The sequence below is a fragment of the Anolis sagrei genome, chromosome 2 (assembly GCF_037176765.1).
Source record: "Anolis sagrei isolate rAnoSag1 chromosome 2, rAnoSag1.mat, whole genome shotgun sequence".
Classification (NCBI taxonomy): Eukaryota; Metazoa; Chordata; class Lepidosauria; order Squamata; family Dactyloidae; genus Anolis; species Anolis sagrei.
The window spans coordinates 105,262,417-105,284,445 of record NC_090022.1 but is presented as its reverse complement, the minus strand read 5'-3'; the positions used below and the strand labels follow the sequence as shown (position 1 = coordinate 105,284,445).

General features: G+C 35.3%; 1 protein-coding gene across 1 annotated transcript in view; it reads right to left on the bottom strand.

Moving 5' to 3' along the window:
- The window catches only part of SLIT3 (slit guidance ligand 3), a 541,141-nt gene that overhangs the window by 203,328 nt on the left and 315,784 nt on the right, over window positions 1–22,029 (bottom strand). Inside the window, exon 6 of the mRNA XM_060765012.2 lies at window positions 9,586–9,657. Within this exon, the coding sequence (XP_060620995.2) occupies window positions 9,586–9,657 (72 nt within the window). The remainder of the gene's footprint in view (window positions 1–9,585; window positions 9,658–22,029) is intronic.

Here is a 22,029-nt window from a genome sequence, read left to right as displayed (position 1 = left end):
AGACTAGCAGATTTAGAAATAAATGAAACATATATTTCAAGATGAAAAATAAGTTTATTTAATTAAAAATAGTTTAAAATACATTTATTTTATCACACCTGTCCTGTCACAGAAGCTTCTTCTTTATCCAAAATCATTGCTTCTACATACACTATTCAGTTCTAAAAATAAGTATCATCAAGTAGCTGAAAACTTGAATATACACGAGGAGTACTTACTGTGATCCACTTGTCTCACGCCCACAAACGAAAGATGAGAAAAAATATTTACAAATAAAATGAATTTGAAAACACTATTTTCTATGTATTACAATTCTAAAAGCAAAAAATTAAAATAAACTATATCATATTTATCTTCACCAATTAGAATTTGGTGAAAACATTTCTTTTTAGTTCTAATATTTTTATTCATATATAATAAGATATAACCCGCTAAAGAAAGTCTGTCCCAGAAGTTCCAATCTAAAATAGTTGAGATAAGTGTCTCACCTGCGTTTTAAATGCCATTGGAGAAGATGACACTAAGATAACACAGACCCACCTGGATTATGCTCAGGCGCAAAATAGGCAGGCTCTGCAGTTGGTGAAGAGATAAAATAGGCTCCCCTCAACTAACCCCGCCCAGTAAGACAGCAACCTCATTTTGTTTTGGCAGAAGCTGAGTGGTCTTCAAAGATGGTGTCATAAGGACCGCATTGCGGCAGTTCATGGACTACTGCATGGCGAAATGCAAATCTGAAACTGATTAGCCCAAGTACTTCACCAAAAGTATGAGTGACAGGTCTGGTGAATGGCACCATGCAGGTCTCAGAAGACTAGAATACAGAAATGGTCCCAGCTGGGACTCCAAGCCATGGCAAGATAATCTCCACTATGAAAGCAGAAATCTATGATTCTTCAATTCAACTTACATTATATGGAATTTAGGCTTTATACCATATTTAATTAGATCCAAATTATTTCTGATTTTAGGTAAAACAACTGGGCAAAACTTTTTATGTCCAATTAAAATGGAAATATATATACTTAATACAAAGATTTACAAACATGTTAGTCTGGAATATCAGTATGCAAAGGAATCTTGTAACACCTTTGAGACTAACATAAGATAAGCTTTTGTAGACTTAGGTCTACTTACTCTTGCATCTACCACAAGATAATACAAATATAATTTCCAAACATCAAAAGACTACTCTTCTAGAGCAGAATATAATAATAGAGCAGAATATAATAATAGTCTCTGGATTTCTACCATGGCCATAATGAAAGGAATTAAGCTATTTAAATTATTTATATATACTCTTTTGTCCCCCCCCCCCTCTCTCACACACACATTTAATCACAAATACCTATCTATAAATAGAAATTATCCAAGAAGAGTGCCACTACTGCAAATACTTATGTTTGCTTGGTACTAATAATCTACTTTTATTAGTTTTTTAAGGTTTACCATCTTTCAAAAGTTGTTTCACAAGTTGTATATGAAGAACAAATTCTAAGTATGAATATTGCTTTGCAAGTAATTTACTCTTGAATACATTCAAATATATATAATATACGAGTATGCTCTTTTCAAAGAATGACCCAATATGAAACTTGTGTCTGAGATAAATTATGTACGCACACACACATTCAGATTTCAAACAGTGGTCAGTGTCTTGGGCATGAGATTACTCTAAAGGACACCTAGGGCCAAATTTATTACATACACTGGAGACAATTTTCATACCCATTTGTACAATAATCTAAATGTCCAATATTGTTTGGACTTAGTCATATGTGTGGACTCCATAATTAAAGAGAGTTTTAAAATGTTCTCAAAGAAACAAAATACAGTGTCTAGAGGTCAATTATACTACAAAATAAATTTATTTGGGTTACCCAAACAATGAGCCTTTGTCTTTTCTAGCAACACACCCACACTTATAAAAACATTTTCAAAGCCACCCTTTTCCATAACAAATTTCATTTAGACCATTTCAGATTGCAAGAGAGATCAATTTTCTCATATAGGAGATACCTCATTTCCCTAGTTGTAAGGAAGGTTAATATTTGCTGTCAATCAGAGAATGAACTTCAACATGAAATTTGGATATCACACCTCAGATAACTGCCACTGCAGGATATTCTTTGTATAAGGCTAAGAACCATCTATATAGAAAACTGGAAATATATGGTCATTACAAGAAGGGCCATTGTTTGACAGAGCTGTTACAACTCAGTAAGGTGTGTGTGTGTTTGTGTGGTGGGGATCCTTCTATATGCCCTTTATTCACAAGTAGGGAATGTTACTTTACATCCCTGCCTCTTAAACTATGGGTCCCGATCACAAATGGGTGCCCCTTAGCTTAATGTTGGGGTCACGAAAAATTTGGAAATAGTAAAAGGTTTTTGAACACCACACATTTACACAATTTGTTAGCAACAACATGCAGTGTTTATAGTGGACTCTGCAGAATTTTCCACAAAAAGGAAAACCAGTCTGTTTAGCAAGTCTTGCAAATACTGATTTATTTTCATAAATGTTTGATTTTTATACTTATTTTATATATCTATATATATGGGATTATGTAAACATTTCTCAGGTGGAAATAATAATAATAATAATAATAATTATTATTATTATTATTATTATTATTATTATTATTATTTGATTTCTTACCCGCCTCTCCTCATGGGTCGAGGCAAGTTTCAGCACAGTCAAACCATGCAAACATTCTATAAACACACATATTAAAACATAGTTCTATAAACAACACATATTAATACACAAGACAGAGATTAAAATTCATGCTTAAAATTGGCTGAATAGGCCTACGGGAAGAGATAGGTCTTTAGATTGTTTTAAAATTCTGACAGTTCATTTAGCTGTTGGAGCTCTTCCAGCAGGTCATTCCACAGTTTTGGGGCGACTGATGAAAAGGTCTTCTGGATAACGGTCTCCAGTCGAGTACTGGTTTACTGGTAGGCTGGAGCAGCCACCCCCCAGAGGACCTAAGTGTGCGGTGTGGATTGTACGGGAGAAGGCGATCCCGTAGGTAACCCAAACCATGTAGGGTGTTGCAAGTGGAAAAAGTTTTAGAAGATTCACTATATATTACTATTCAGTAAGCTGACATCAGCACACCAACTACCTGATGATGGAGGACCCTCTATAACAATAGAGATTTAAGAAGCAATTCGCATTAATTAAATTTAAACTATGTGTTTTTACACTCTGGAATTAGGGGATATTATGTAGCTTTTGTGCCCCGTTCATTAAAATAGACGAGTTTCGTTCCATGTATGATCCTTCACTCATCATAAGCACCAAAGAGGATAAAGCTGTCATACTAGGAAAAACACTCAAGTCCAATTTGATATAAGCTATTTTTGTGATATAAATAACAATGCAATTGAGAAAATGTCCTGCAAAATACAGATAATGTCCTTAACATGCCATAGTTATATAGAGCCTTTGAAAGGCACCTGAGAATGAAAATGTACACATATTTTTAAAATACAGGCAAAGGAACAAATGCATGTTATTTGTAGCACTGAAGAAAAAGTTCCATACAAAAAATCTAAATTGCATTTTACTAGAGGCTGTCATCTTGTGTTGTGGTTCTTGTTTTTATTAAAACTGTTTATCAATTCAACATCACTAATCAGTGCAACATAAATGAGTTGTGACCAGGATGCTCCATTCATTTCTATGGGTCTGCTGTAGACAGGAGTAAGATTGGATTTAGTCCAACATAATTTGAAACAGGACACAGTGTATTACAGCATTAACAAGCACTAATCAAGATACTTACACAGAAATCCTAAACTGTTCCCTGAAGCAACTGCTTTACAGCCATCAGGGATTTTTCTGGGAAATAAATGTAGCCTGCTAAAGCCAGCTTCTGATGTCTTGTTCATTCTCTGCTACTAGATACTATAAAACCTGTCACCTTGATGCCATCTGGCTGCTATTTATTGGTTTTTTGCTCTCTTATTTCTACCATATGTAATAGTCAGGAGATGTTCTCAAGCACCTCCATATGCTGCGAGAAAACTGCATCTACGAAATGTTGCTAGACTCCATTTCTTTCTAGTTCCAAGACAATATCTTTCTGGTTTTGCCTAGGGGATGGAAGCAGTGAAGTGGACTGTCTCTTGAATCAGGTTTCTGTGTTTATTCAAAGCACATTAGCAGGCTGTTTTCTCCTGAAATGATGTCCTGAAGAGTAGGAGTTTAAAAGACTTTACTGTGCCTTCTCATATGTTTAATCTGATTCCAAAAAAGGAAATTGAAACTGCCAGTGCCATGCTTTTCCAGTAGACTGCTCCTTTACTACAGTAATCTACAATGGGACAGGGACTGATAAAAGAAATTAGTGGATGTTCTGATAGTGCTTTCAGCTGGAGTCCCTCCAGATTACAAGTGAGGCTAAGAAAGGCAGAGCTAGATGCTTCCCACCCATGGGCCCAAAATAGCTTATCAAACACGAAGGTATATTTTGATCTGCTTCCAAGTTACAAAAAAGGTGACTGTGAAACTCTGATTTTTCTCTACTCATCTTATTATAACTGACTTTAGATTAATCAAAATCAAGCAACTAGTTGACTAAATTGTAAAAAGAGTATCAAAACGCTTTTCAGTTTTCTTTATATTGTCAACATTCAATTGCAGTGGAACCCTATTATGGGCTAAAAATATATTTTTTCAGCAAAAAATTGCAATTTTATGAAAAATAATTTTCCATATTAAAAATACCCTGCATTACTACAGAGAAAGTTGAACATATACTTTACGGAAAATGTAAATTCTTCATTGAATATTCCACTTACATCATGATAGTTATGAATACAGTTCACACCATGCAAATTTAATCTTAATTGTCTAAACTGATTATATTTGTGGCAAAACAGGAAAATAAATCATATTCCTTGTCCATTTGCAGATTTTCAATAAGCAGCAACATCACATTTACTTAGAATTAACTCGTGATTTTATACCTCAAATCTAATTAGCCATAAATAATAATAATAATAATAATTAATAATAATAATAATAATGTATAATAAACAAAACAGCGAGCTGATAAAATAATTGATGTCGTGCTGTCTAAAGTTCTTTCATAGAAATTAGAAATATATCAGCAGGCAAATTAATGTAACGGTTCAATTTACACCGGCAATAGTAATTTGACAGGTTTGATATTTTTTTCTTCTAGAACTAGTTTGTGTTTAGTACAAGAAAAAAAATCACAAAATGAGAGTAGAAACTCGAAAAGAGAAGCACTCCGTGACTTCATTTAATTTGAGAGTAGAGAACAGTTCATACGCGTAAACCATATTAATGTGGAGAATTAGAAGTATGAATTGGGCTTTGTACATGGTACAACATGTTTCCACAAAAGCAATGGCATTGTGATGCACAACATTAATATCTAGAAAGTTGGGATTTTACCAAAGGTAAAAAGAGAAGTGTTTTGAGCCTAAGACAGTTGCTCACCATTGCATTATTTGTTTTTCCAGAACAAAAAAAAATGAGGAAAAATCTTACTGGCCAAATACCAAAAATTGAAATTATTACTATTCTTTTAGTCATTCATTTATCATTATCATAATAAAATAAAACAATAAAACAATAAAACAGACAATCACCCACCAGGTGTACAGTCCAATAAATGTACAGAAATTTCACACTTACAATGAAACAATAGTTTCAAACATAGAAATCGCCACCCAAATAATGAGGCAAGGCATTGATAAGAACATCAATTCTAACCTGTAACATGATGTGCGCTGAACATTTTCACTATTGCAAGGAATGGCCGATGGAAGAAGTTTAGAAGAGGGAACGCTGTCCACAAGCTAACTACATGTAAGAATAATGGTAACTATTTATTGACTATTAATATAGGACATATAGCCATATGAGTACAAAATATTGGTTGGAGAGTTTTTTTGGGCTTTTTTTTTTGCAAATGTAATTATTGATTGGGTGTGATTCTTGTTTTTATTTCTTTGTATTTGTTTCTACATATCCATGAGTATATAGACAACCAAATCTCCACTCCTTATTATAGTTATCTCAGGTTCAAATCTCCTAAAGACAGTGTCCATGGAGTATCACCCGTTTTCACCTAAACTATTTTCCGCTAACACACCAAATATAACCAGTAAAAGAAATGGACTCCTAAATGCTGATCTGTACAAAATATTAAATATTTCAAAGTGGGAGGTGACAATAAACAAAAAATATACTGCAAGATATGCGTGTACAGATTCATGCACACTATTGAAAATGGATTTAACTGGACTCCAAGTATGATGTGATATGAATGTTACAGGCTCTTCCTTTCCAGCATCAACTTCCTAGTATTTTCTTGGGGGGCCCTTCTTCATAGTAGCATGCAACAATCTTCTACAGCAGTACACAAAGACACATGAGCGATGATACTGAAAACAAGAAGTGTCCTTCCATATAAACATGTAAGTGGTTTGGCCATGTGCAAGAACCCTAAGTCTTTGAATCCTAAGCATTTAACTTTAAAATCTGAAAGATTTAATTGCAAGTACTTTGCTGCTTTTGCAACCTTCTCCCTGAGTGCTAAACACACTGATTTCTCAAGTGTTCCTGTTTTTCCGTTTCACTCTAGCCATTGAGCTAAATCAAACTGATAATCTCAAGTACATATTCTGAATTAGGTCTTGAAAGGTAAATCAACACTTATGTAAATCCCATTGATACAACTGATGTTCCAGGCAAAAAGTAATAATTATATTTAGGAAATATTTGATGTAAAGCAAACAAAAACCTTTAATCAAGCTTCTTTTAGGTAACCAGTTTGTTCTTCAGAGGAATATCTTTAAACTTCTTCTGATTATCATTGCAGTGCTATTGAATTAAAATTCATGTATAAATTTATATTACCTATAACAGGAAGGAAAGTACAATAACAACACTATCACTACATAAGGTGAAGGAAGGCTATTTAAAAAGAGAGCGATATTCATCAGTGACATAAAGAAATCTGATACACTATTTATATAAATATCATAAAGTCAGCTAATTTCAGTAATGTTTTCTTGATCCTACCATGTTTGTCAATAGCCAATGGCCAACATGATTTAAAAAGTGAGCTCCTTGCGTAGAATCTCAACACATTTATGAATTGGGGTATTTGCCAACTATGATGCAGATTTTGTGCTTTAATTTAATCGATAGGTGAGTTAATTTGCCCTTAATTGTAAAAAGCTGAAAAAAGAAAATTTCCTCTGATTTCATGAATACTGAGTTTAAACAAAATATTTTGCATATAATTTGAACTACCGAGGATTGATTTAAATCACATGCTGTTAAATTATCAGAATGATACATTTTATGCAAATTTTTAAACGTTTTATATCTAGTTGCACGAAATAATAGCACAGTTTTCTGGCAATGACAGTCTGTAAAGAAGACTTTGTATGTATAAACACCAAGTGGCTAGGTATCCTTTAAAAAATACAAATGTCATTGGTATTTAACTTATGAATGAAGGTGGTCATAACACAAGTCCATAAATTATGGACTTGTGTCCATAATTTAGTTTAAGATTCTTATGATTTCAAATGTTCTTTTCTGAGAAATTTAATTGGAAGATTTTAATTTAATGGATATTAATTAGAAATGCATATAAACTGTTTATGGAATATTCTAATTTGCACACCCCGCAAGTCTTCGAATTTCATCGTTCATAAATGCTGGGTTTTTCTGCATATTTTGAGCTTTAACGTGTGATATTTCCCTAGAAATTTTTAACCTAATTTCAAAATTTCTTGAAGTTTAATTTTTGTGACATTAAACTGGGTATAATTTTTTATATTAATCAGAAACAGAAATTTTAAAGTATATGTGGCAAGTGCACAGTAGGTTTCCAAGCGCTAAGAAATTAAATGTTCATTTATAGCAAAGCATGATAGACATTCAGAGACTTCAAGATGTCACCAGAAGTGGACAGTAATTTACATTAAATGCACTAAACGAAAACATTTTTTTTTCAAATCACCTTAAATAGTAGTAGCCAGACTACAAAATATCATTTTTAAAATTCCACTCTTTTTATCTCAAAATAATAAAACACATGAGTTAGTATCTACTTCTGAACGCAACAACCATATTAAGATTAGATACAAAGATTCTTGACCGTGCCACTTGGGGGGGGGGGGGGGGGGGAGGATGAAACAATAATTTCAGAAGGATATCCTTGTTGACTCTTCCCACTCTATGGGTCAATATATAGGGAACAATCAATGATAATATAAAGAAAAAACAGCACCTTCCAAGAAGAACATCATTTCAGTACAAAAAACATTCCTATTTTAATTAGAACAACAGAATCCTAGGGTTGGAAGAGATCACAAGAGCATTCCAGTCCAACCTCCTGCAAATATATCATAAAAGCAGTCATAACTTATCCATATATATTTGACCTCAGTATCCTTAGATGTGAACCTTATATACTGGTATGGAATAAATGGCCACCTTACAAATAAACTATGCCAAATTTTACCATGTGGGCCTAGAAGGAACCAGAAATGGCCTTCTATGTGTAAGCTTCAAGAGGCCTACCCACTTTTACCATCTTTAGCATTTAAGTAAGCTATGCCTCAAGAGACAGAACGTTTTTGAGACTATTCTTTGATATTCCCAACAAACTTGCATTGTTTCAGAACATGATTGGCTTCAGGTCCAAAGTAAGCACTCCAGATGAAGACAGACTTTCTCATAGTTTTCTTTCAATATTATACTTTGTTAACTTAGCAATAACTTCAGATATTTGGGATGGGTAGATGAGGAGTTAAGGAAAAACCAGTAGCATGTACAAAGAGATAATATTGGCATATGCAGCTTAAACCAGCTGTTCTACACAAAGCACAGACACTATCTGATTAGAGCAGACAGTAACCTTTATCAAAAGAAATTCTCTTAAAACCTGGATTAGGTATCAGTAAAGTAGCCCATATTTAGAATTTAAAGGACTACCATGAGCTACTCCACAACAAATAATTTGAGCATAGCTACTTAAACAAAAGCTTTAAAATGAGAAGTATTAAGTTCATGGTGCTAATATTCTATATCTTAGTACTTTCCCAACTGCCATTCTGCTAAGCCATCACCACCAAATCCTTTTCTGTATTAACAATTATCCTCTTCACTTAGATCAATTGCAAACTATTTCCACATACTGTGCCAGATGAACTTGTCAGCTATCCTTTACTCTATAAAAAACACAGGTTCTAGCTGTTTATATATAGGATACCCAGTCCTTTAGAACCCATTAAACTGCATCTGTTCAGTACAAAAATAAATAGTGTTGCTTTCATCTGTTTCCACAAGACTGTAAGAACCACAGCCTTCTTTCATAGTTCAATTAGCAATAACCTCAAATCAGTAAGTGAAAAATGTATCTTGGCTGGTGATACACTTCAATCGAAAGAAAATAAAGGAAAAGAAAAATACCCAGAAATGAGCATACATAATAAAAACACTGCAGGGCATTTAAACATGTACATATATGTACACACGCGCGCACATGCACACACACACAAAATCAGGAAGTCAACTCACAGTATCTCCAAGTCACGTAGGGCTCGGAAGGCTCCATCTTCAATGCAGCTGATCTGATTGTTGTCCAGTTGCCTACGGAAGGAAGGGAAAGTATGAAGGTTTGCCTGGTAACCACGCTGCCTTGGAGCACCATGTTCTCAGCTTTCCTGTCACTAAGGTGTCCCTCCACCCCCTTGCAGTCTTTGCTTGTCACCAGGAGGATGCCTGCTTGTAGCCAGCCACGCTGCTCTGTCTCTCCTTACTGACGGTCTGAAAGAGCTGCATATACTCCAGCACACTGAAGCCTGTCAGGTCTCAGTAAATATTAATTGCGCTTTCTCTCCCCCCCCCCCCCCCAGGCAGAAGAGAATAATTTCATTACATTAGGGCATCCAATCCATTATGAGCTTTTACCGTCATGTCACTGAAACAATTTCATTAAGCTAAAGGCCTGTAAATCATTGGAGGTCACCAGGCTGCCCCCAGTGACCTCCCAGAATGCTGCTTCCCCCTTTTACTGGAAGTTGTAGTCCTCCGTCCTGACAGTACTAAATCTCAAGGCTTTATCTGCCCAAGAGTTTCAAGGGTGCATTGGGAATATACCAATTCCAAATTAGTCTCAACTAATCTAATTTTATAGTCTTTTTATTATTCCAAGCACCAAACGTCTGTGGTGGTTCAGTGTTTTTCCGCCTTGTTACTGGCCCCATCTGGTAGACATGTCGACTGAAACATTTCTGACCAAACACACATCAGTGCCAGTGCATCAAGCAAGACTGATCTAATCAAGAAATCAAATGTCACTATCTACATGCTAGGAGTGAATTTTTCACCTTGGTTGCATCTGAATATGCCAGGGAAGAGGCAGGAATTGGAAAGAAGAAATCAACTGATATAACTAACTAATCTGAATCATCATTCAGTTACATGTATAATGTTCAAATACAGCTGCTGGGCCTGAATATGGTCCATAGTAAGCCAAATCTACTTCTAATTTTGGATCACTTCTTTCCACATTGATACATTTTATACTATTATTATGTGATAGTATCAATGTCATTTTTGTTTATTTTAGTAACAAGTTTATACAATTACTAGCCGTCCCCTGACACACATTGCTGTGACCCAATCTGGTGATCTGGAAAATAAAGCAACAAGAAAGTGTTGGTTTCTAATATGTGTAATTTCTTTCTGTGTGTGTTAATCATATATATCTATCTATATCTATGGCTGGATGGCTCTTTGTCAGGAGGGCTTTGATTACGTTTTCTTGCACTGGTGAAGGGAGTTGGACCGAATGGCCTTATTTTCTGTTGGTCATGGGGGGTTCTGTGTGGGAAGTTTGCCCCAATTCTGTCATTGGTGGGGTTCAGAATGCTCTTTGATTGTAGGTAAACTTTAAATCCCAGTAACTACAACTCCCAAATGTCAAGGTCTATTTACCCCAAATCCATCATGTTCATATTTGGGCATATAGAATATTCGTGTCAAGTTTGGTCCAGTTCCATCATTATTTGAGTCCACAGTGTTCTCTGGATGTAGGTGAACTACAACTCCCAGACTCAAGGTCAATGCCCACCAAACCCTTCTAGTGTTTTCTGTTGGTCATGTGAGTCCTGTGTGCCTTGTTTGGTTCAGTTCCATCATTGGTGGAGTTCAGAATGCTCTTTGATTGTAGGTGGACTATACATCCCAGCAACTACAACTCCCAAATGACAATATCAATTTTTTGAGTGATGGTCACTCCTTGTGTTAGTGGGTGACTTGTGGCCAAATTTGGTGGCAATTTGTCCAGTGGATTTTGAATTATGTTAATACCACAAACGAACATTACATTTTTATTTATATAGATATTGACATTTTTATAAAGATTAATGGCTGTAGAGGAGATAATATTTACATCTGCTGGAATTTTTTTCCTTTAATTTGTTTGTCTGCTTCACACTTGTGTAGATGAAGATTTGAAATACATAATTAAATTCTACTATACCAACCCATCTTCCAACTTAAACGGCTTCCTCTAAAAATGCTTTCTGCAAATCTTGTGATAATGGTACCCTGAACCTAGCTGCTTCTTGTGTGTAACAAGCCCTGTCTACATCTGGACTGAAACCAGAAGCTGGTATATAGGATTACTGTACCATTTCAATACTTTGAACAAGCAGTGGTCACAAGACAAATCTCTCAAGTGTTATCTGCACTGCACATCACTGTTAGTGAGATACCACTTTTATTATTGTGACTCCATCATACATAATCTTGGAATTTGTCCTTTAGTAAAATGCTTAGGATTCTCTGTCCAAGAGACTCCGCAGGTCAGGGAGGAGGGCAACAACCTTCATTAGCAGTGATGTCTAAGTATCTCAACAAACAACCAACTATAGGATTTTTCAGGTTAGAGGCATGACAATTAAAATCGAATATCATTGTCATAACTGGAACATGTGTACACCTTTGGAAATGACATTATGTTTGGAACCATGCTAACAGAACACATTGGGTCTGCACAAAGGCAGAATATGTTTAAACACCACTAAACACACAACTGAACACCTTCCAATGTTTTAAAAATTAAAATAAGGGAATACTTCTAGACTTATTGAAGGCTGATAATTATTTACAGCCAAAATAGTGCTTAAAAGTGTGAAGCCCTTGTAGCTGAATACAGAAAGAAGTATTATAATTCTAGTACAAATACACGAGTAATGATTTTTCCAAGTATACTACAGTTCCAGTCCTTTCTTTAGAAAGAGAGATTCTTCCAACTTGGAGAATGCTTTTTTTCAGTGGTAAATGAAGTTTGCCACTAGATAGAGTAATAAGTAAGTGCTAAGTGTTCTGTGGGTCTTGGTTTGGGTAATTTGGGGAAACACACATTACAGAGGTGGCCAGGAAATCCATTGCTGTGTGACCAGCAAATGTTATAGCCACCCTTCTTGCAGCCATTGTATGGAAACTCTTCTGCTGCCAAACTTCTGTCTGCATGAGGAACAACTGTGCTGGGTGCATCTAATAATTCCTATTTACAATGCTGTGCATTTCCTTTGTTATAAATATTTATGTGCTTGAAATGTGGACGCCTATGTTCATGGAACACAGCTCTAGTCTTATGTGAAAAATCAGTACCTCAGGCTTATCTGCTCTGATTCCATTACAAATTGCTGATGGTTCTTCTCTTCCCTGTACTTTTTAAATTTATTTTATACCATTCAGCTTGGATTTCACAGTGTGCATGTATTACTGAATGGTACACAATTATTTTCATGTTAAATCTTATAACTCTTAGCATTCTATAACAGTTTGTAATTTTTTTTAAAAAAAACAAAATGAAGAAAAATAGACTTTATAATTAAAAAACCATTTTGCAAAATGAAATGCTGCGTTTCAAGTCCCATGGCATTTGACTGCTCATCTAGAAGAGGCAGAACCCAAACTCAATCAGTATCACGACCAATACCTTGGCCTTTTTTAGTTCCTGTTCATGCAATTACACTAATGTATAAGCAAGCATAAATTAGGTATAAACATACCAAGACACCACTTCCACTTTTCCCAACTCTCTCACACACAGATGTAGCCATCCAAATATGTGGTGGACAAAACTGAAAACTAACTCTGATACCTATGTGTGAACAATAGCAATATTTTTGAAAGATGTTACTGCCAAAAACAAATTCTGGAAAATAGAGCCATTTGAGATATCTGATATAACTAATTGGTAACTAGATTGACCCTGATGACTAGAAATAAAATTCCTCAGCTTCCACTCTTTAGGTATATGGCATCCTTCGGTGGGTGCTGAGGAAAGCAGCAGCATGTTCTTGTATTACATTTATACACACACATATAATATTTCTAACATTTAATATTTCTAACATCCATATAAAAAGGAAAAAAAGGTGACAAAGGGCACCCTTGTCTTGTTCCTTTTTGCATTTCAATATAATTTGAATTTTTCCCATTTATCCTTAATGTAGCCTTTTTTGGAGTAAATAGCACTGACCATTCTTTTAAATTGCTGACTCACCCCAAAACGACGCAATACGTTTTCTATAAACTCCCTATGCATGTTTTCATAGGCTTTCTCTGCATCTAGAAATAAAAGCACCACTTCTCAGATAGGATCTTGTTCAGAAACCTCTAATATATTAACGACCTGTTTGGACAGGTAAAACCTGTTTGGAAGGATGCCTGCTTGGTCTTCATGTAATATCTTAGGTAGGAAATAATTTTAATCTATTTGCTAAAATTTCTGCAAATAGTTTATAATCATAGTTAAGTAAGGAATTTGATCTAAAGTTCTTAATTTGTTCCATATCTCTATCTTGCTTGGGAATGAGCACTATTATAGTTTTCACCTACAAATCGCTCCTTTTTGAAGTACTTGGTTCACTATTGAGAGAAGAATTCAATTCAGTTCTTGTTTATATGTCTTATAGTACAAGGAAGTGAACCTGTCTGGGTCCAGGGTTTTATTTGTTTTAGCCTTGTCAACTGCTTTACCTAGCTCCTCTGGCATAATTCCTCTGATAGTCTTATCAAATTTAATTCGTCCAGATATTGGTCCATCTTTCTTATATCTCTCTGAGTGTTTATATATAAGTTCCTATAATAATCTTCAAATATCTTATGAATGAATCACATATCAGTGATCATTTCCTCTTTATTCTAACAATTAATTGTTGCCTCTTGGGATCCCTCAGTTGCCACACTAACAATTCCCCTAATATATCTGCATTTTCAAAAGAATTGTGTCTTTTATATATTATTTTCCTTTCCACCTCATTTGTAATTAGCAATTCATATTGTTGTTGTAAATTAATCAGCTCTTGTACTTTACTTTTCCCTGATTTATTATTCTTTAATTCTTTTTCTTTAACTCTAATTTTGGTTAGAATCTCTAACTGTATTTTGTTTTCCCTTTAAACCAAATAGTGTTTTTCTGAATTAGTAAGCCTCTTAGTACTGCTTTTCCTGCATCCCAAACCATCCTTTCATCCATATCATTCTTTAAGTTCGCTTTTAAATAATGTTGTATTCCCAATTAATTTTTTTCTTTAATTTTGGAGTCCTTTAAGATCTAATCATTTATTCTCCACTGCTTCCTTTCCCAGAACCCCTCTCTTGGGATATTCTGTCTTGATGTTAACTGCTAGTAAGCAAAAACTGTGAGAAATGACCTAAAGGCAGTATGAAGGGATGAGGCCATAGCAATTTTGGGATATTCAGAACCTGTTTTTCCCTATCCCTGCTATAAGCATGTTGCATGCAATAGACCAAAACAATAGCGGTAGGTTATGTCCTTCATGGCTATTCACAGGCTGAACAATGTTCTGTTTCATTCAGTTGTGGGTGTATGCATAGATTTATTTATTTTTATTGATAGGCAAAGCAATGGATTACGACTGGAAAATGAAGGATGGACTTTGAAGATTACTGATTCCCTGTTTCCCTGAAAATAAGACATTCCCTGAAAATATAATCTAGCAGAAGTTTTGCTGAATTGCTAAATATAAGGTCTTCCCCAAAAGTAAGACCTAGCAAAGTTTGGAAGCACGTCTGCTAAACAGAACACCAGAGCATGCAGCCCACTGCCATTGTCCCCTATCTTCACCATCCATTGCAGAGCAGCTGCATGCAGGACATGAAAACTGTCACCTGCCACCAACCCCAGATATACTTCTCAAAATTTGTTACACAGAAAAATAGAGGAAACCAAATGTAGTCAGACATCAACCCTGGATTTTCCGGGAACACAATTCCAGAAGCTTAAGAAAATACTAGGTGAGATCCCATGATTGGAAATGCTCAATGGGAAGGAAGCTGGACAAAAGTTTCTCAAAGGCAAGATACTGAAGACATAGTTGCAAAAAATTCCAGTGAGAAACAAAAGTGGAGAGTGTCTACAGAAAACATGATGGATGAAGAAATAACTTTTGGATGTACTTAAATGTACAAAGATTGGAACAAGAAATGAAGGGACAAAGAAACATAAAAAGTATGCAAATGAATATCTAGTAGTTATATGGAGCAATTCAGGATACACTCTAACTTGGTAAAATGTTTTAAAAATTAAAAAGCATTTGTGGATTTGGTTTGGATCAAGAAGAACAGCAAAATGGTAGGATCATTGTATGCTGAAATGTAAATAGGGGGCACTCAAAAAGCAGAACTGCTCAATAATTGCTCATTTTGTTTTCATTTCTCTCAAAAAGAAAGCAGTGTTCTTTTGGTAAAAATAGGAAAAGTGATATTGTAAAGAGACCGCAGGCCAGAATAGAAAAAGATATAGTACATGAATTTCTACCTACCCTAAATTAATTCAAATCTACAGGGCTAGGTGAACTGCAACCAAAAAGATTAAAGAAACCTGCAAATCCGATTGTGAAATAAATGTTAGTGCTTCAACAATGTTGGCCTACAACTCCCAGAAATCCCAGCCACTGTTAGGATGTCTGGGAGTTGAAGGACAAAACATCTGGGGACCCACAGGTTGAGAAGCACTGTTCTAAAGATACACTAGCCTCTTCTTATGCAGTGTGGCCTTGAACTCAAGTCCTGATGAACAGAAATAATCTTGAGTCAGTTGTGCTTTTTAAAGTAAAATTTATAACAGTTCATTCACTAAGAATAACGAAGTCAGAAAACAGTTAACAGGTGTTCACAGGAACAAACTAAACACTTTCTTCTTGAGTAGATTTCTTTTTCATACAACGGTAGGAAACTAAAGAAATAATAGGACTTCTATGTTCTTCAGGAAGTCAGGATGCCAGTGAGATAAACATCCATTCTCAGCGTTACCAGCAGCCTCTGCTAGCTCTGAGCTCAGTTTTTACACAGTATTCTTGATACCAAACCAAACTAACATTCTATTACAGTAACAGACTGGCTCTGATTCTTATTATCATTTAGAAAAAGCTTATTGTAAATCATGAGTAGTGATAGTGATCTCAGAGGCTCTATCAATGATCATTGAGAGCTCTTGGAGAACAGGAGAGGTATTACCAGATTGGAGGCTCAGAGTTGTCTCCACCTTTATAAGGAAGTGAAAGAAGGATCTATGCAACAAGTTAGCTAATTGTCTTGACATCGAGATCAGGAAAGGTGTTAGAACAGATCATCAACAGTAATTCTATCTGCAAGAATGCTATGCTAAGAAATACCCCAATATAGGAAGGACAACATTTGACTTAACAACAGGGTATTGCGAGTGCTGTGGTAGTATCACGGGCAGAAAAGTTAGCTAAGCACAACCAAAGATATGATCTTCTAGGGACTGGATGTGCCTGAACTGGTCTGTCAATATACTAGACAACCCTATGGGACACACACACACACACAAGAGATTATGATGTGATAGATGCACCAATCACAGATATTTATTCTGAGGTATAATAATGTTTTCACTTCACACTTCTTGTTGATGTTGTTGATGCCACCATCAAATTCTCAGAAGTAATCAGAGTCACCTGGAACAAGAAAAACTGCTCAAATAAAAGCTGTCAAGCTTTTATTGCCTATGGCATTCTGGGCATGCTGAAAGGTTTTGTCTGGTGTGATCTTGACCAGGTGCCTTGTATTGCAAAGTTGCCTAGATATGCTCTCCAAGCAGTCTGGAATTCATCCTTCATGACTGTCATACAGAGTTATTTCATGCTAAAGTGAAATTCAGGCAATATTTGTACAGTTCCATCCACCAAAAGCAAAAGTGACAGATGTGCATGGAGCTTTGAAGAATTATTATGTTTATGTTTATTTATACCCCATTTTCTCTCTCCAAAAGGAGACTCAAAGCTGCTTACACTAAACACATTTCAATACATTTTAAAATCTACAGATATACAAACAGTAAACCAGAATTAAATATCAATGCTATTAAAAATGCAGTTAAAATTTAGGGGGAAAATATTAAAAACATATCTCCCAGAGAAGTATTTTCCACTGCTCTGTCCTCTAGGATGTCAAGGATTTCTTTCAACAGAATTGGTGTAGACATTGTGAACTGAAAGAATTCATTCCGTGGGGCCAAGTTAAAAGCAATGGTATACTTCAAATGAAATCCTGAATACCCAAGGATCTATAATAATCATGTCACAAGAATGGAAATAGCGGGATAACCAGTCACCAAATGGGAGATAGCATCAAAAAGGAATCTGACTTCAAGAACCTTTGAAAGAAATGGTCCTGGCTTAGGTAGGATAGTTGCCTAGAAAATAAGGACACAGGAAAATCCTTTGTCTATCTTGATGGAAAAGGCTACCTGCTATATAAGGGATCCTAGAGAGAATATAGATTAGCTGACAAATCGCAAAGGGCCTCAATCTCTCAGTCTAAATAGATAAAGATGGAGGTCCTTTGCCATTTGTCAGCTAATCTGTATTCTGTCAAGGATCCTTTTCTCTCCTGCAGGCCACCTAGATGCTCAGTTTGTAATCCTGGCAAAAACCAGAGATGCAGAGTTAATATGAACACTCAGCATTCTTAAGTATTGGAATCTCATGATTTTATATAAGAGAATAATCAGACCCTTAGGTGAGTGTCTATTTATTTTTCCAATCTTCATATATGCAATCATACATAGAAATACAATCTAATCTGTTGAGGAACTATACATCTCTAAATAGGCATCTGTGAATGCAAAAGCTTCCAAAGTAAATATTAAGGATAGCTATATCTATAAACATCCATAACACTCATCCATTATAATCATTATGAAATGTATCTCTATTTAGTGTAACCAGGTCTAGATAGTTAGTTCATTTTTCAGCTTGGAGGCTGCATTGCAGCTCCCTGCTGATTGAAATTGTAAAGCAGTCTGATTTCTCTTCTCATATCTCCTTCTCTTACTCATTTATTTCATTCTCTTTCTACACCCTGCCCAGCCTATCAGCTGTCCTATGTGATCTAATTTGATAAGAGATCTCTTGTGAACCATATTAATGTCAGGATTCTTCTCCTCCGATCATATTTGTGGACATAATATAAACAAACTGGGAGTCTTGGCTAAAAGATTTACTTCTTTTATCTTATAAACTAGTAAACATGCCTATTTTCTCCATGCATATGGTGAGTTAATTTATAATAGGCTTTCTTCTTCTTCTTCTTCTTCTTATTATTATTATTATTATTATTATTATTATTATTATTATATTTATTTATACCTTGCTTTATCTCCCCCGAAGAGGACTCAAAGCGGCTTGCTATGATCCTAGAGTTGGAAAACACTTATTATTATTATTATTATTATTATTATTATTATTATTACTATTATTATCATCATTATTGTTATTTATATCCCGCCTTTTCCACATGAGGACACACATTTTAGTCAAGTTATAAATGCACAATACAAAAGTTAAAAAACAATTAAATAGTACAGTATGGTAATTTATACTTGACTTCAACCGAAGATTTATTGACCGAAATAAAGACTACTGACTGACTTTTGGTCTACAACTCCAAGAGACCTCTAAAGACCCAAGAAGCCATAATCCTCAACATGGAAATAGTGTTGGGATTGTTTCTGTATCGTATAGCATCCCATACATCAATAGGAAACTGCATTATCTAGTAGCCAAAATGAGAACTTCCACACTTGAGGGAGGAATTAGTAGACTAAAGGAAAAAAGAAAAATCCTAAAGTAGAGAGTAGTTGTGGAGAGAGAGTCTAATGAAGATTAAGCATGCTAAACAGCTATTGAATGATGACTATTTGTTGCGTAGAGCACCACATCATCAACAGCACTTAACACTGCATGCAATGGTCTCATAGTCAGTATCTTCAATTAGAGCTACGAGAGACTCACATCTGTAACCCTGGAGAACAACTGCTAGACACACAATATTGAAACTTGATATGAATTAATTTTCTATACTGCCATGTTGAATGAACAATTGGAAAAGAGCATCAAAAGTTACTTGTTTACAACCAGTGGCAGGGATGTTCTGTATTGCAACATTTTGAAGGACTCAACTACTTGCACTAATTATTATAGCCATTGTCTCACACCTGGACACTGCAATGATGATTCCCCCCGTCTCCAACGACTGAAGACAGTTTATTTACTATTTGCCCTTCTTAGTCAGAATGTATTTTATTGTATTTATATTCAACTTGCTAGTAAAAAAGATGTTCACAGCTGTTAGCAAAAAACTAAAGGTTGGAAAGCTGCTTTTAAAAATTAATTTATTATGTAACACTTTATAAAGTCCACAGCAAGTAATTCATTATTGTTAACACTGCAAAAACAATTCAGTTACTTGATATATTATCCACTACACTAGATTTCAGCTTTTCTTGAATTTCATATTTAGAAAAAGCATCCCATCTAAACTAGAACATGGCATTATTTTTTTTTATCTCTGAGAACTCTTCTAAAGCATTTTAGTCCTTATAGCCCAGTGGTTCTCAACCTGTGGGTCCCCAGATGTTTTGGCCTTCTACTCAGAAATCCTGGTTGGGATTTCTAGGAATTATAGGTCAACATATCTGGGGACCCACAGGTTGAGAACCATTGTTATAGCATAATGAAAAATGCTACAACTGGTATGAAAAACTAACAGTAGTAGCAACTGATCTATTATTGCAAAAGGAGCATAGTTCTTACATCAAAAGTTATTATACTATAGGTGTTGTTTCACATAAATCATTGTTTCCCAGATCCGCATTAGTTGAGCATATGCTCATTAAAAAGCAACATAAGAAATAGCATTGCCTTTAGACTGAAAACTATTTTCACCAATATATGCTTAAAAATCATAAGGCTGTCAGTATAAAAAATGCAGGCTGAAAAAATTATAATCTTCATCGCTGTTTAGAATAATAGTACTGTAGTACTAAACATGTTTAACTTTCCATAATACTTGCCGAAACTAGTGTAGGACTACAGATGGGAAAGTATAGTTCTCTTCATGCTGGAGGCGACAGGGTGTGTGTGTGTGTTGGGGTGGAGATTTGTCAGCTTGGAGAAGGTTGTTTTAAGCTCTTTTTGTGATTTTGGTTTTCAACAGCCTTTTTCATCAATCTATTATTGCAACACACTTTAGTCGCTAGATATAACAGTACTGGCCAACATTTTTTCCCGCAAGGCATCCAAATTGTTTCTTGGAAACAAACTGATTTTTTTTGTTGTGAAAGAGAACAAGTAGAGCTTGACTTTCCTAGGTGCTGAACTTTATTTCACAGGGTTATTCTGCCCCAAGTCTCTTTAGGGAAGGGGAAGAAAAGGCAGACTGTAGCAGTTATATATCCACAGTCTGCATGCTCCAGAAACTGCTGAAACAGAGAGAAAAAATAATTTCCATTGCCTCATAATTGTTTCATGTGTTCAACAGTTAGTACGATCTTACAGCCTCGATATGCAGTCAGCTCTGAAACACTTCTTTACTTCATGACACTGAAGTGTGACATAGAAATGTTTTGCACTACACAGATAAATTGCCTCTTCCGGTGTCATAGTTCCCAGGGGAACAAAGACGTCCATGACAGGCAATTAGCTCCTAGACAATACTAACAAGTGCAAAACTCAAATGAGGAGAGAGATAGAAGAGAAAATCCTGACACTGCTGCATCAAGAGGCGTAAGAAACAGCATGAGGAAAACATAAAACTCAAGCCCAACTTAATGGGGAATAGACCCCGTGAAACATGTTGAAGCTTGTGTCTGAGTAAACTCACACTGGGGCTAAATCCAAAGTTTCACAAGAGGACCTCCATTAACACAAATGGCCCTCTCTTCTCTCCAGCCTGTGAACACCCCTTATGCTCCATGAGATATGTTCCTTTCAATTGCACAAAGCAAATTTGGGAGGGGGGCACATCTACAAGGAAAATGAAATTTGCCTTACTTATAGATGTCAGTCCATCAAACAGACATAACTGGGTTTCATGCTATTCCATGCAATGATATAATAACAGTAATACCAGTATTTATCATATTAGAAGCCAATTGAGAATACAGTTATACTGTATAGGAAAACCACAAAGTTAAAAACTTGGCATTTTACTAAATTTCCTTTGACCAGAAGCTGGCCACTTCAAGAGCCTCTGGTATCGACTTTCAGCATTAATAATAATAATAATAATAATAATAATTTAAAGGAACTGCACAAATAATAATAATATAATATAATGCAGTTTGCCCTCAACTTTCACAGGGACTAGAGCACTGGATCCCCATAAAAATGGGAGTGGGGGGAGAAAAATCAAATTCATTAAATTATTTTTTTACTTGAGAGAATACCTGTCTAGGAATCTTCATAGGATCATTTCAAAGGCTTTAAAAGTATTTCAAGTGTTATAGCTTTCTAAAAAGCTATAAGAACACCAAATGTGAATATTTTTACATACAAGCACTCTAATTGCTATAAACATTTCTCACCCACCTTGGATATCTTTATTTATTTATGATATTTATATCCTGCTGTTCTCTATCCATTTTAAAGCAATAACCATATGCTTGAGGAA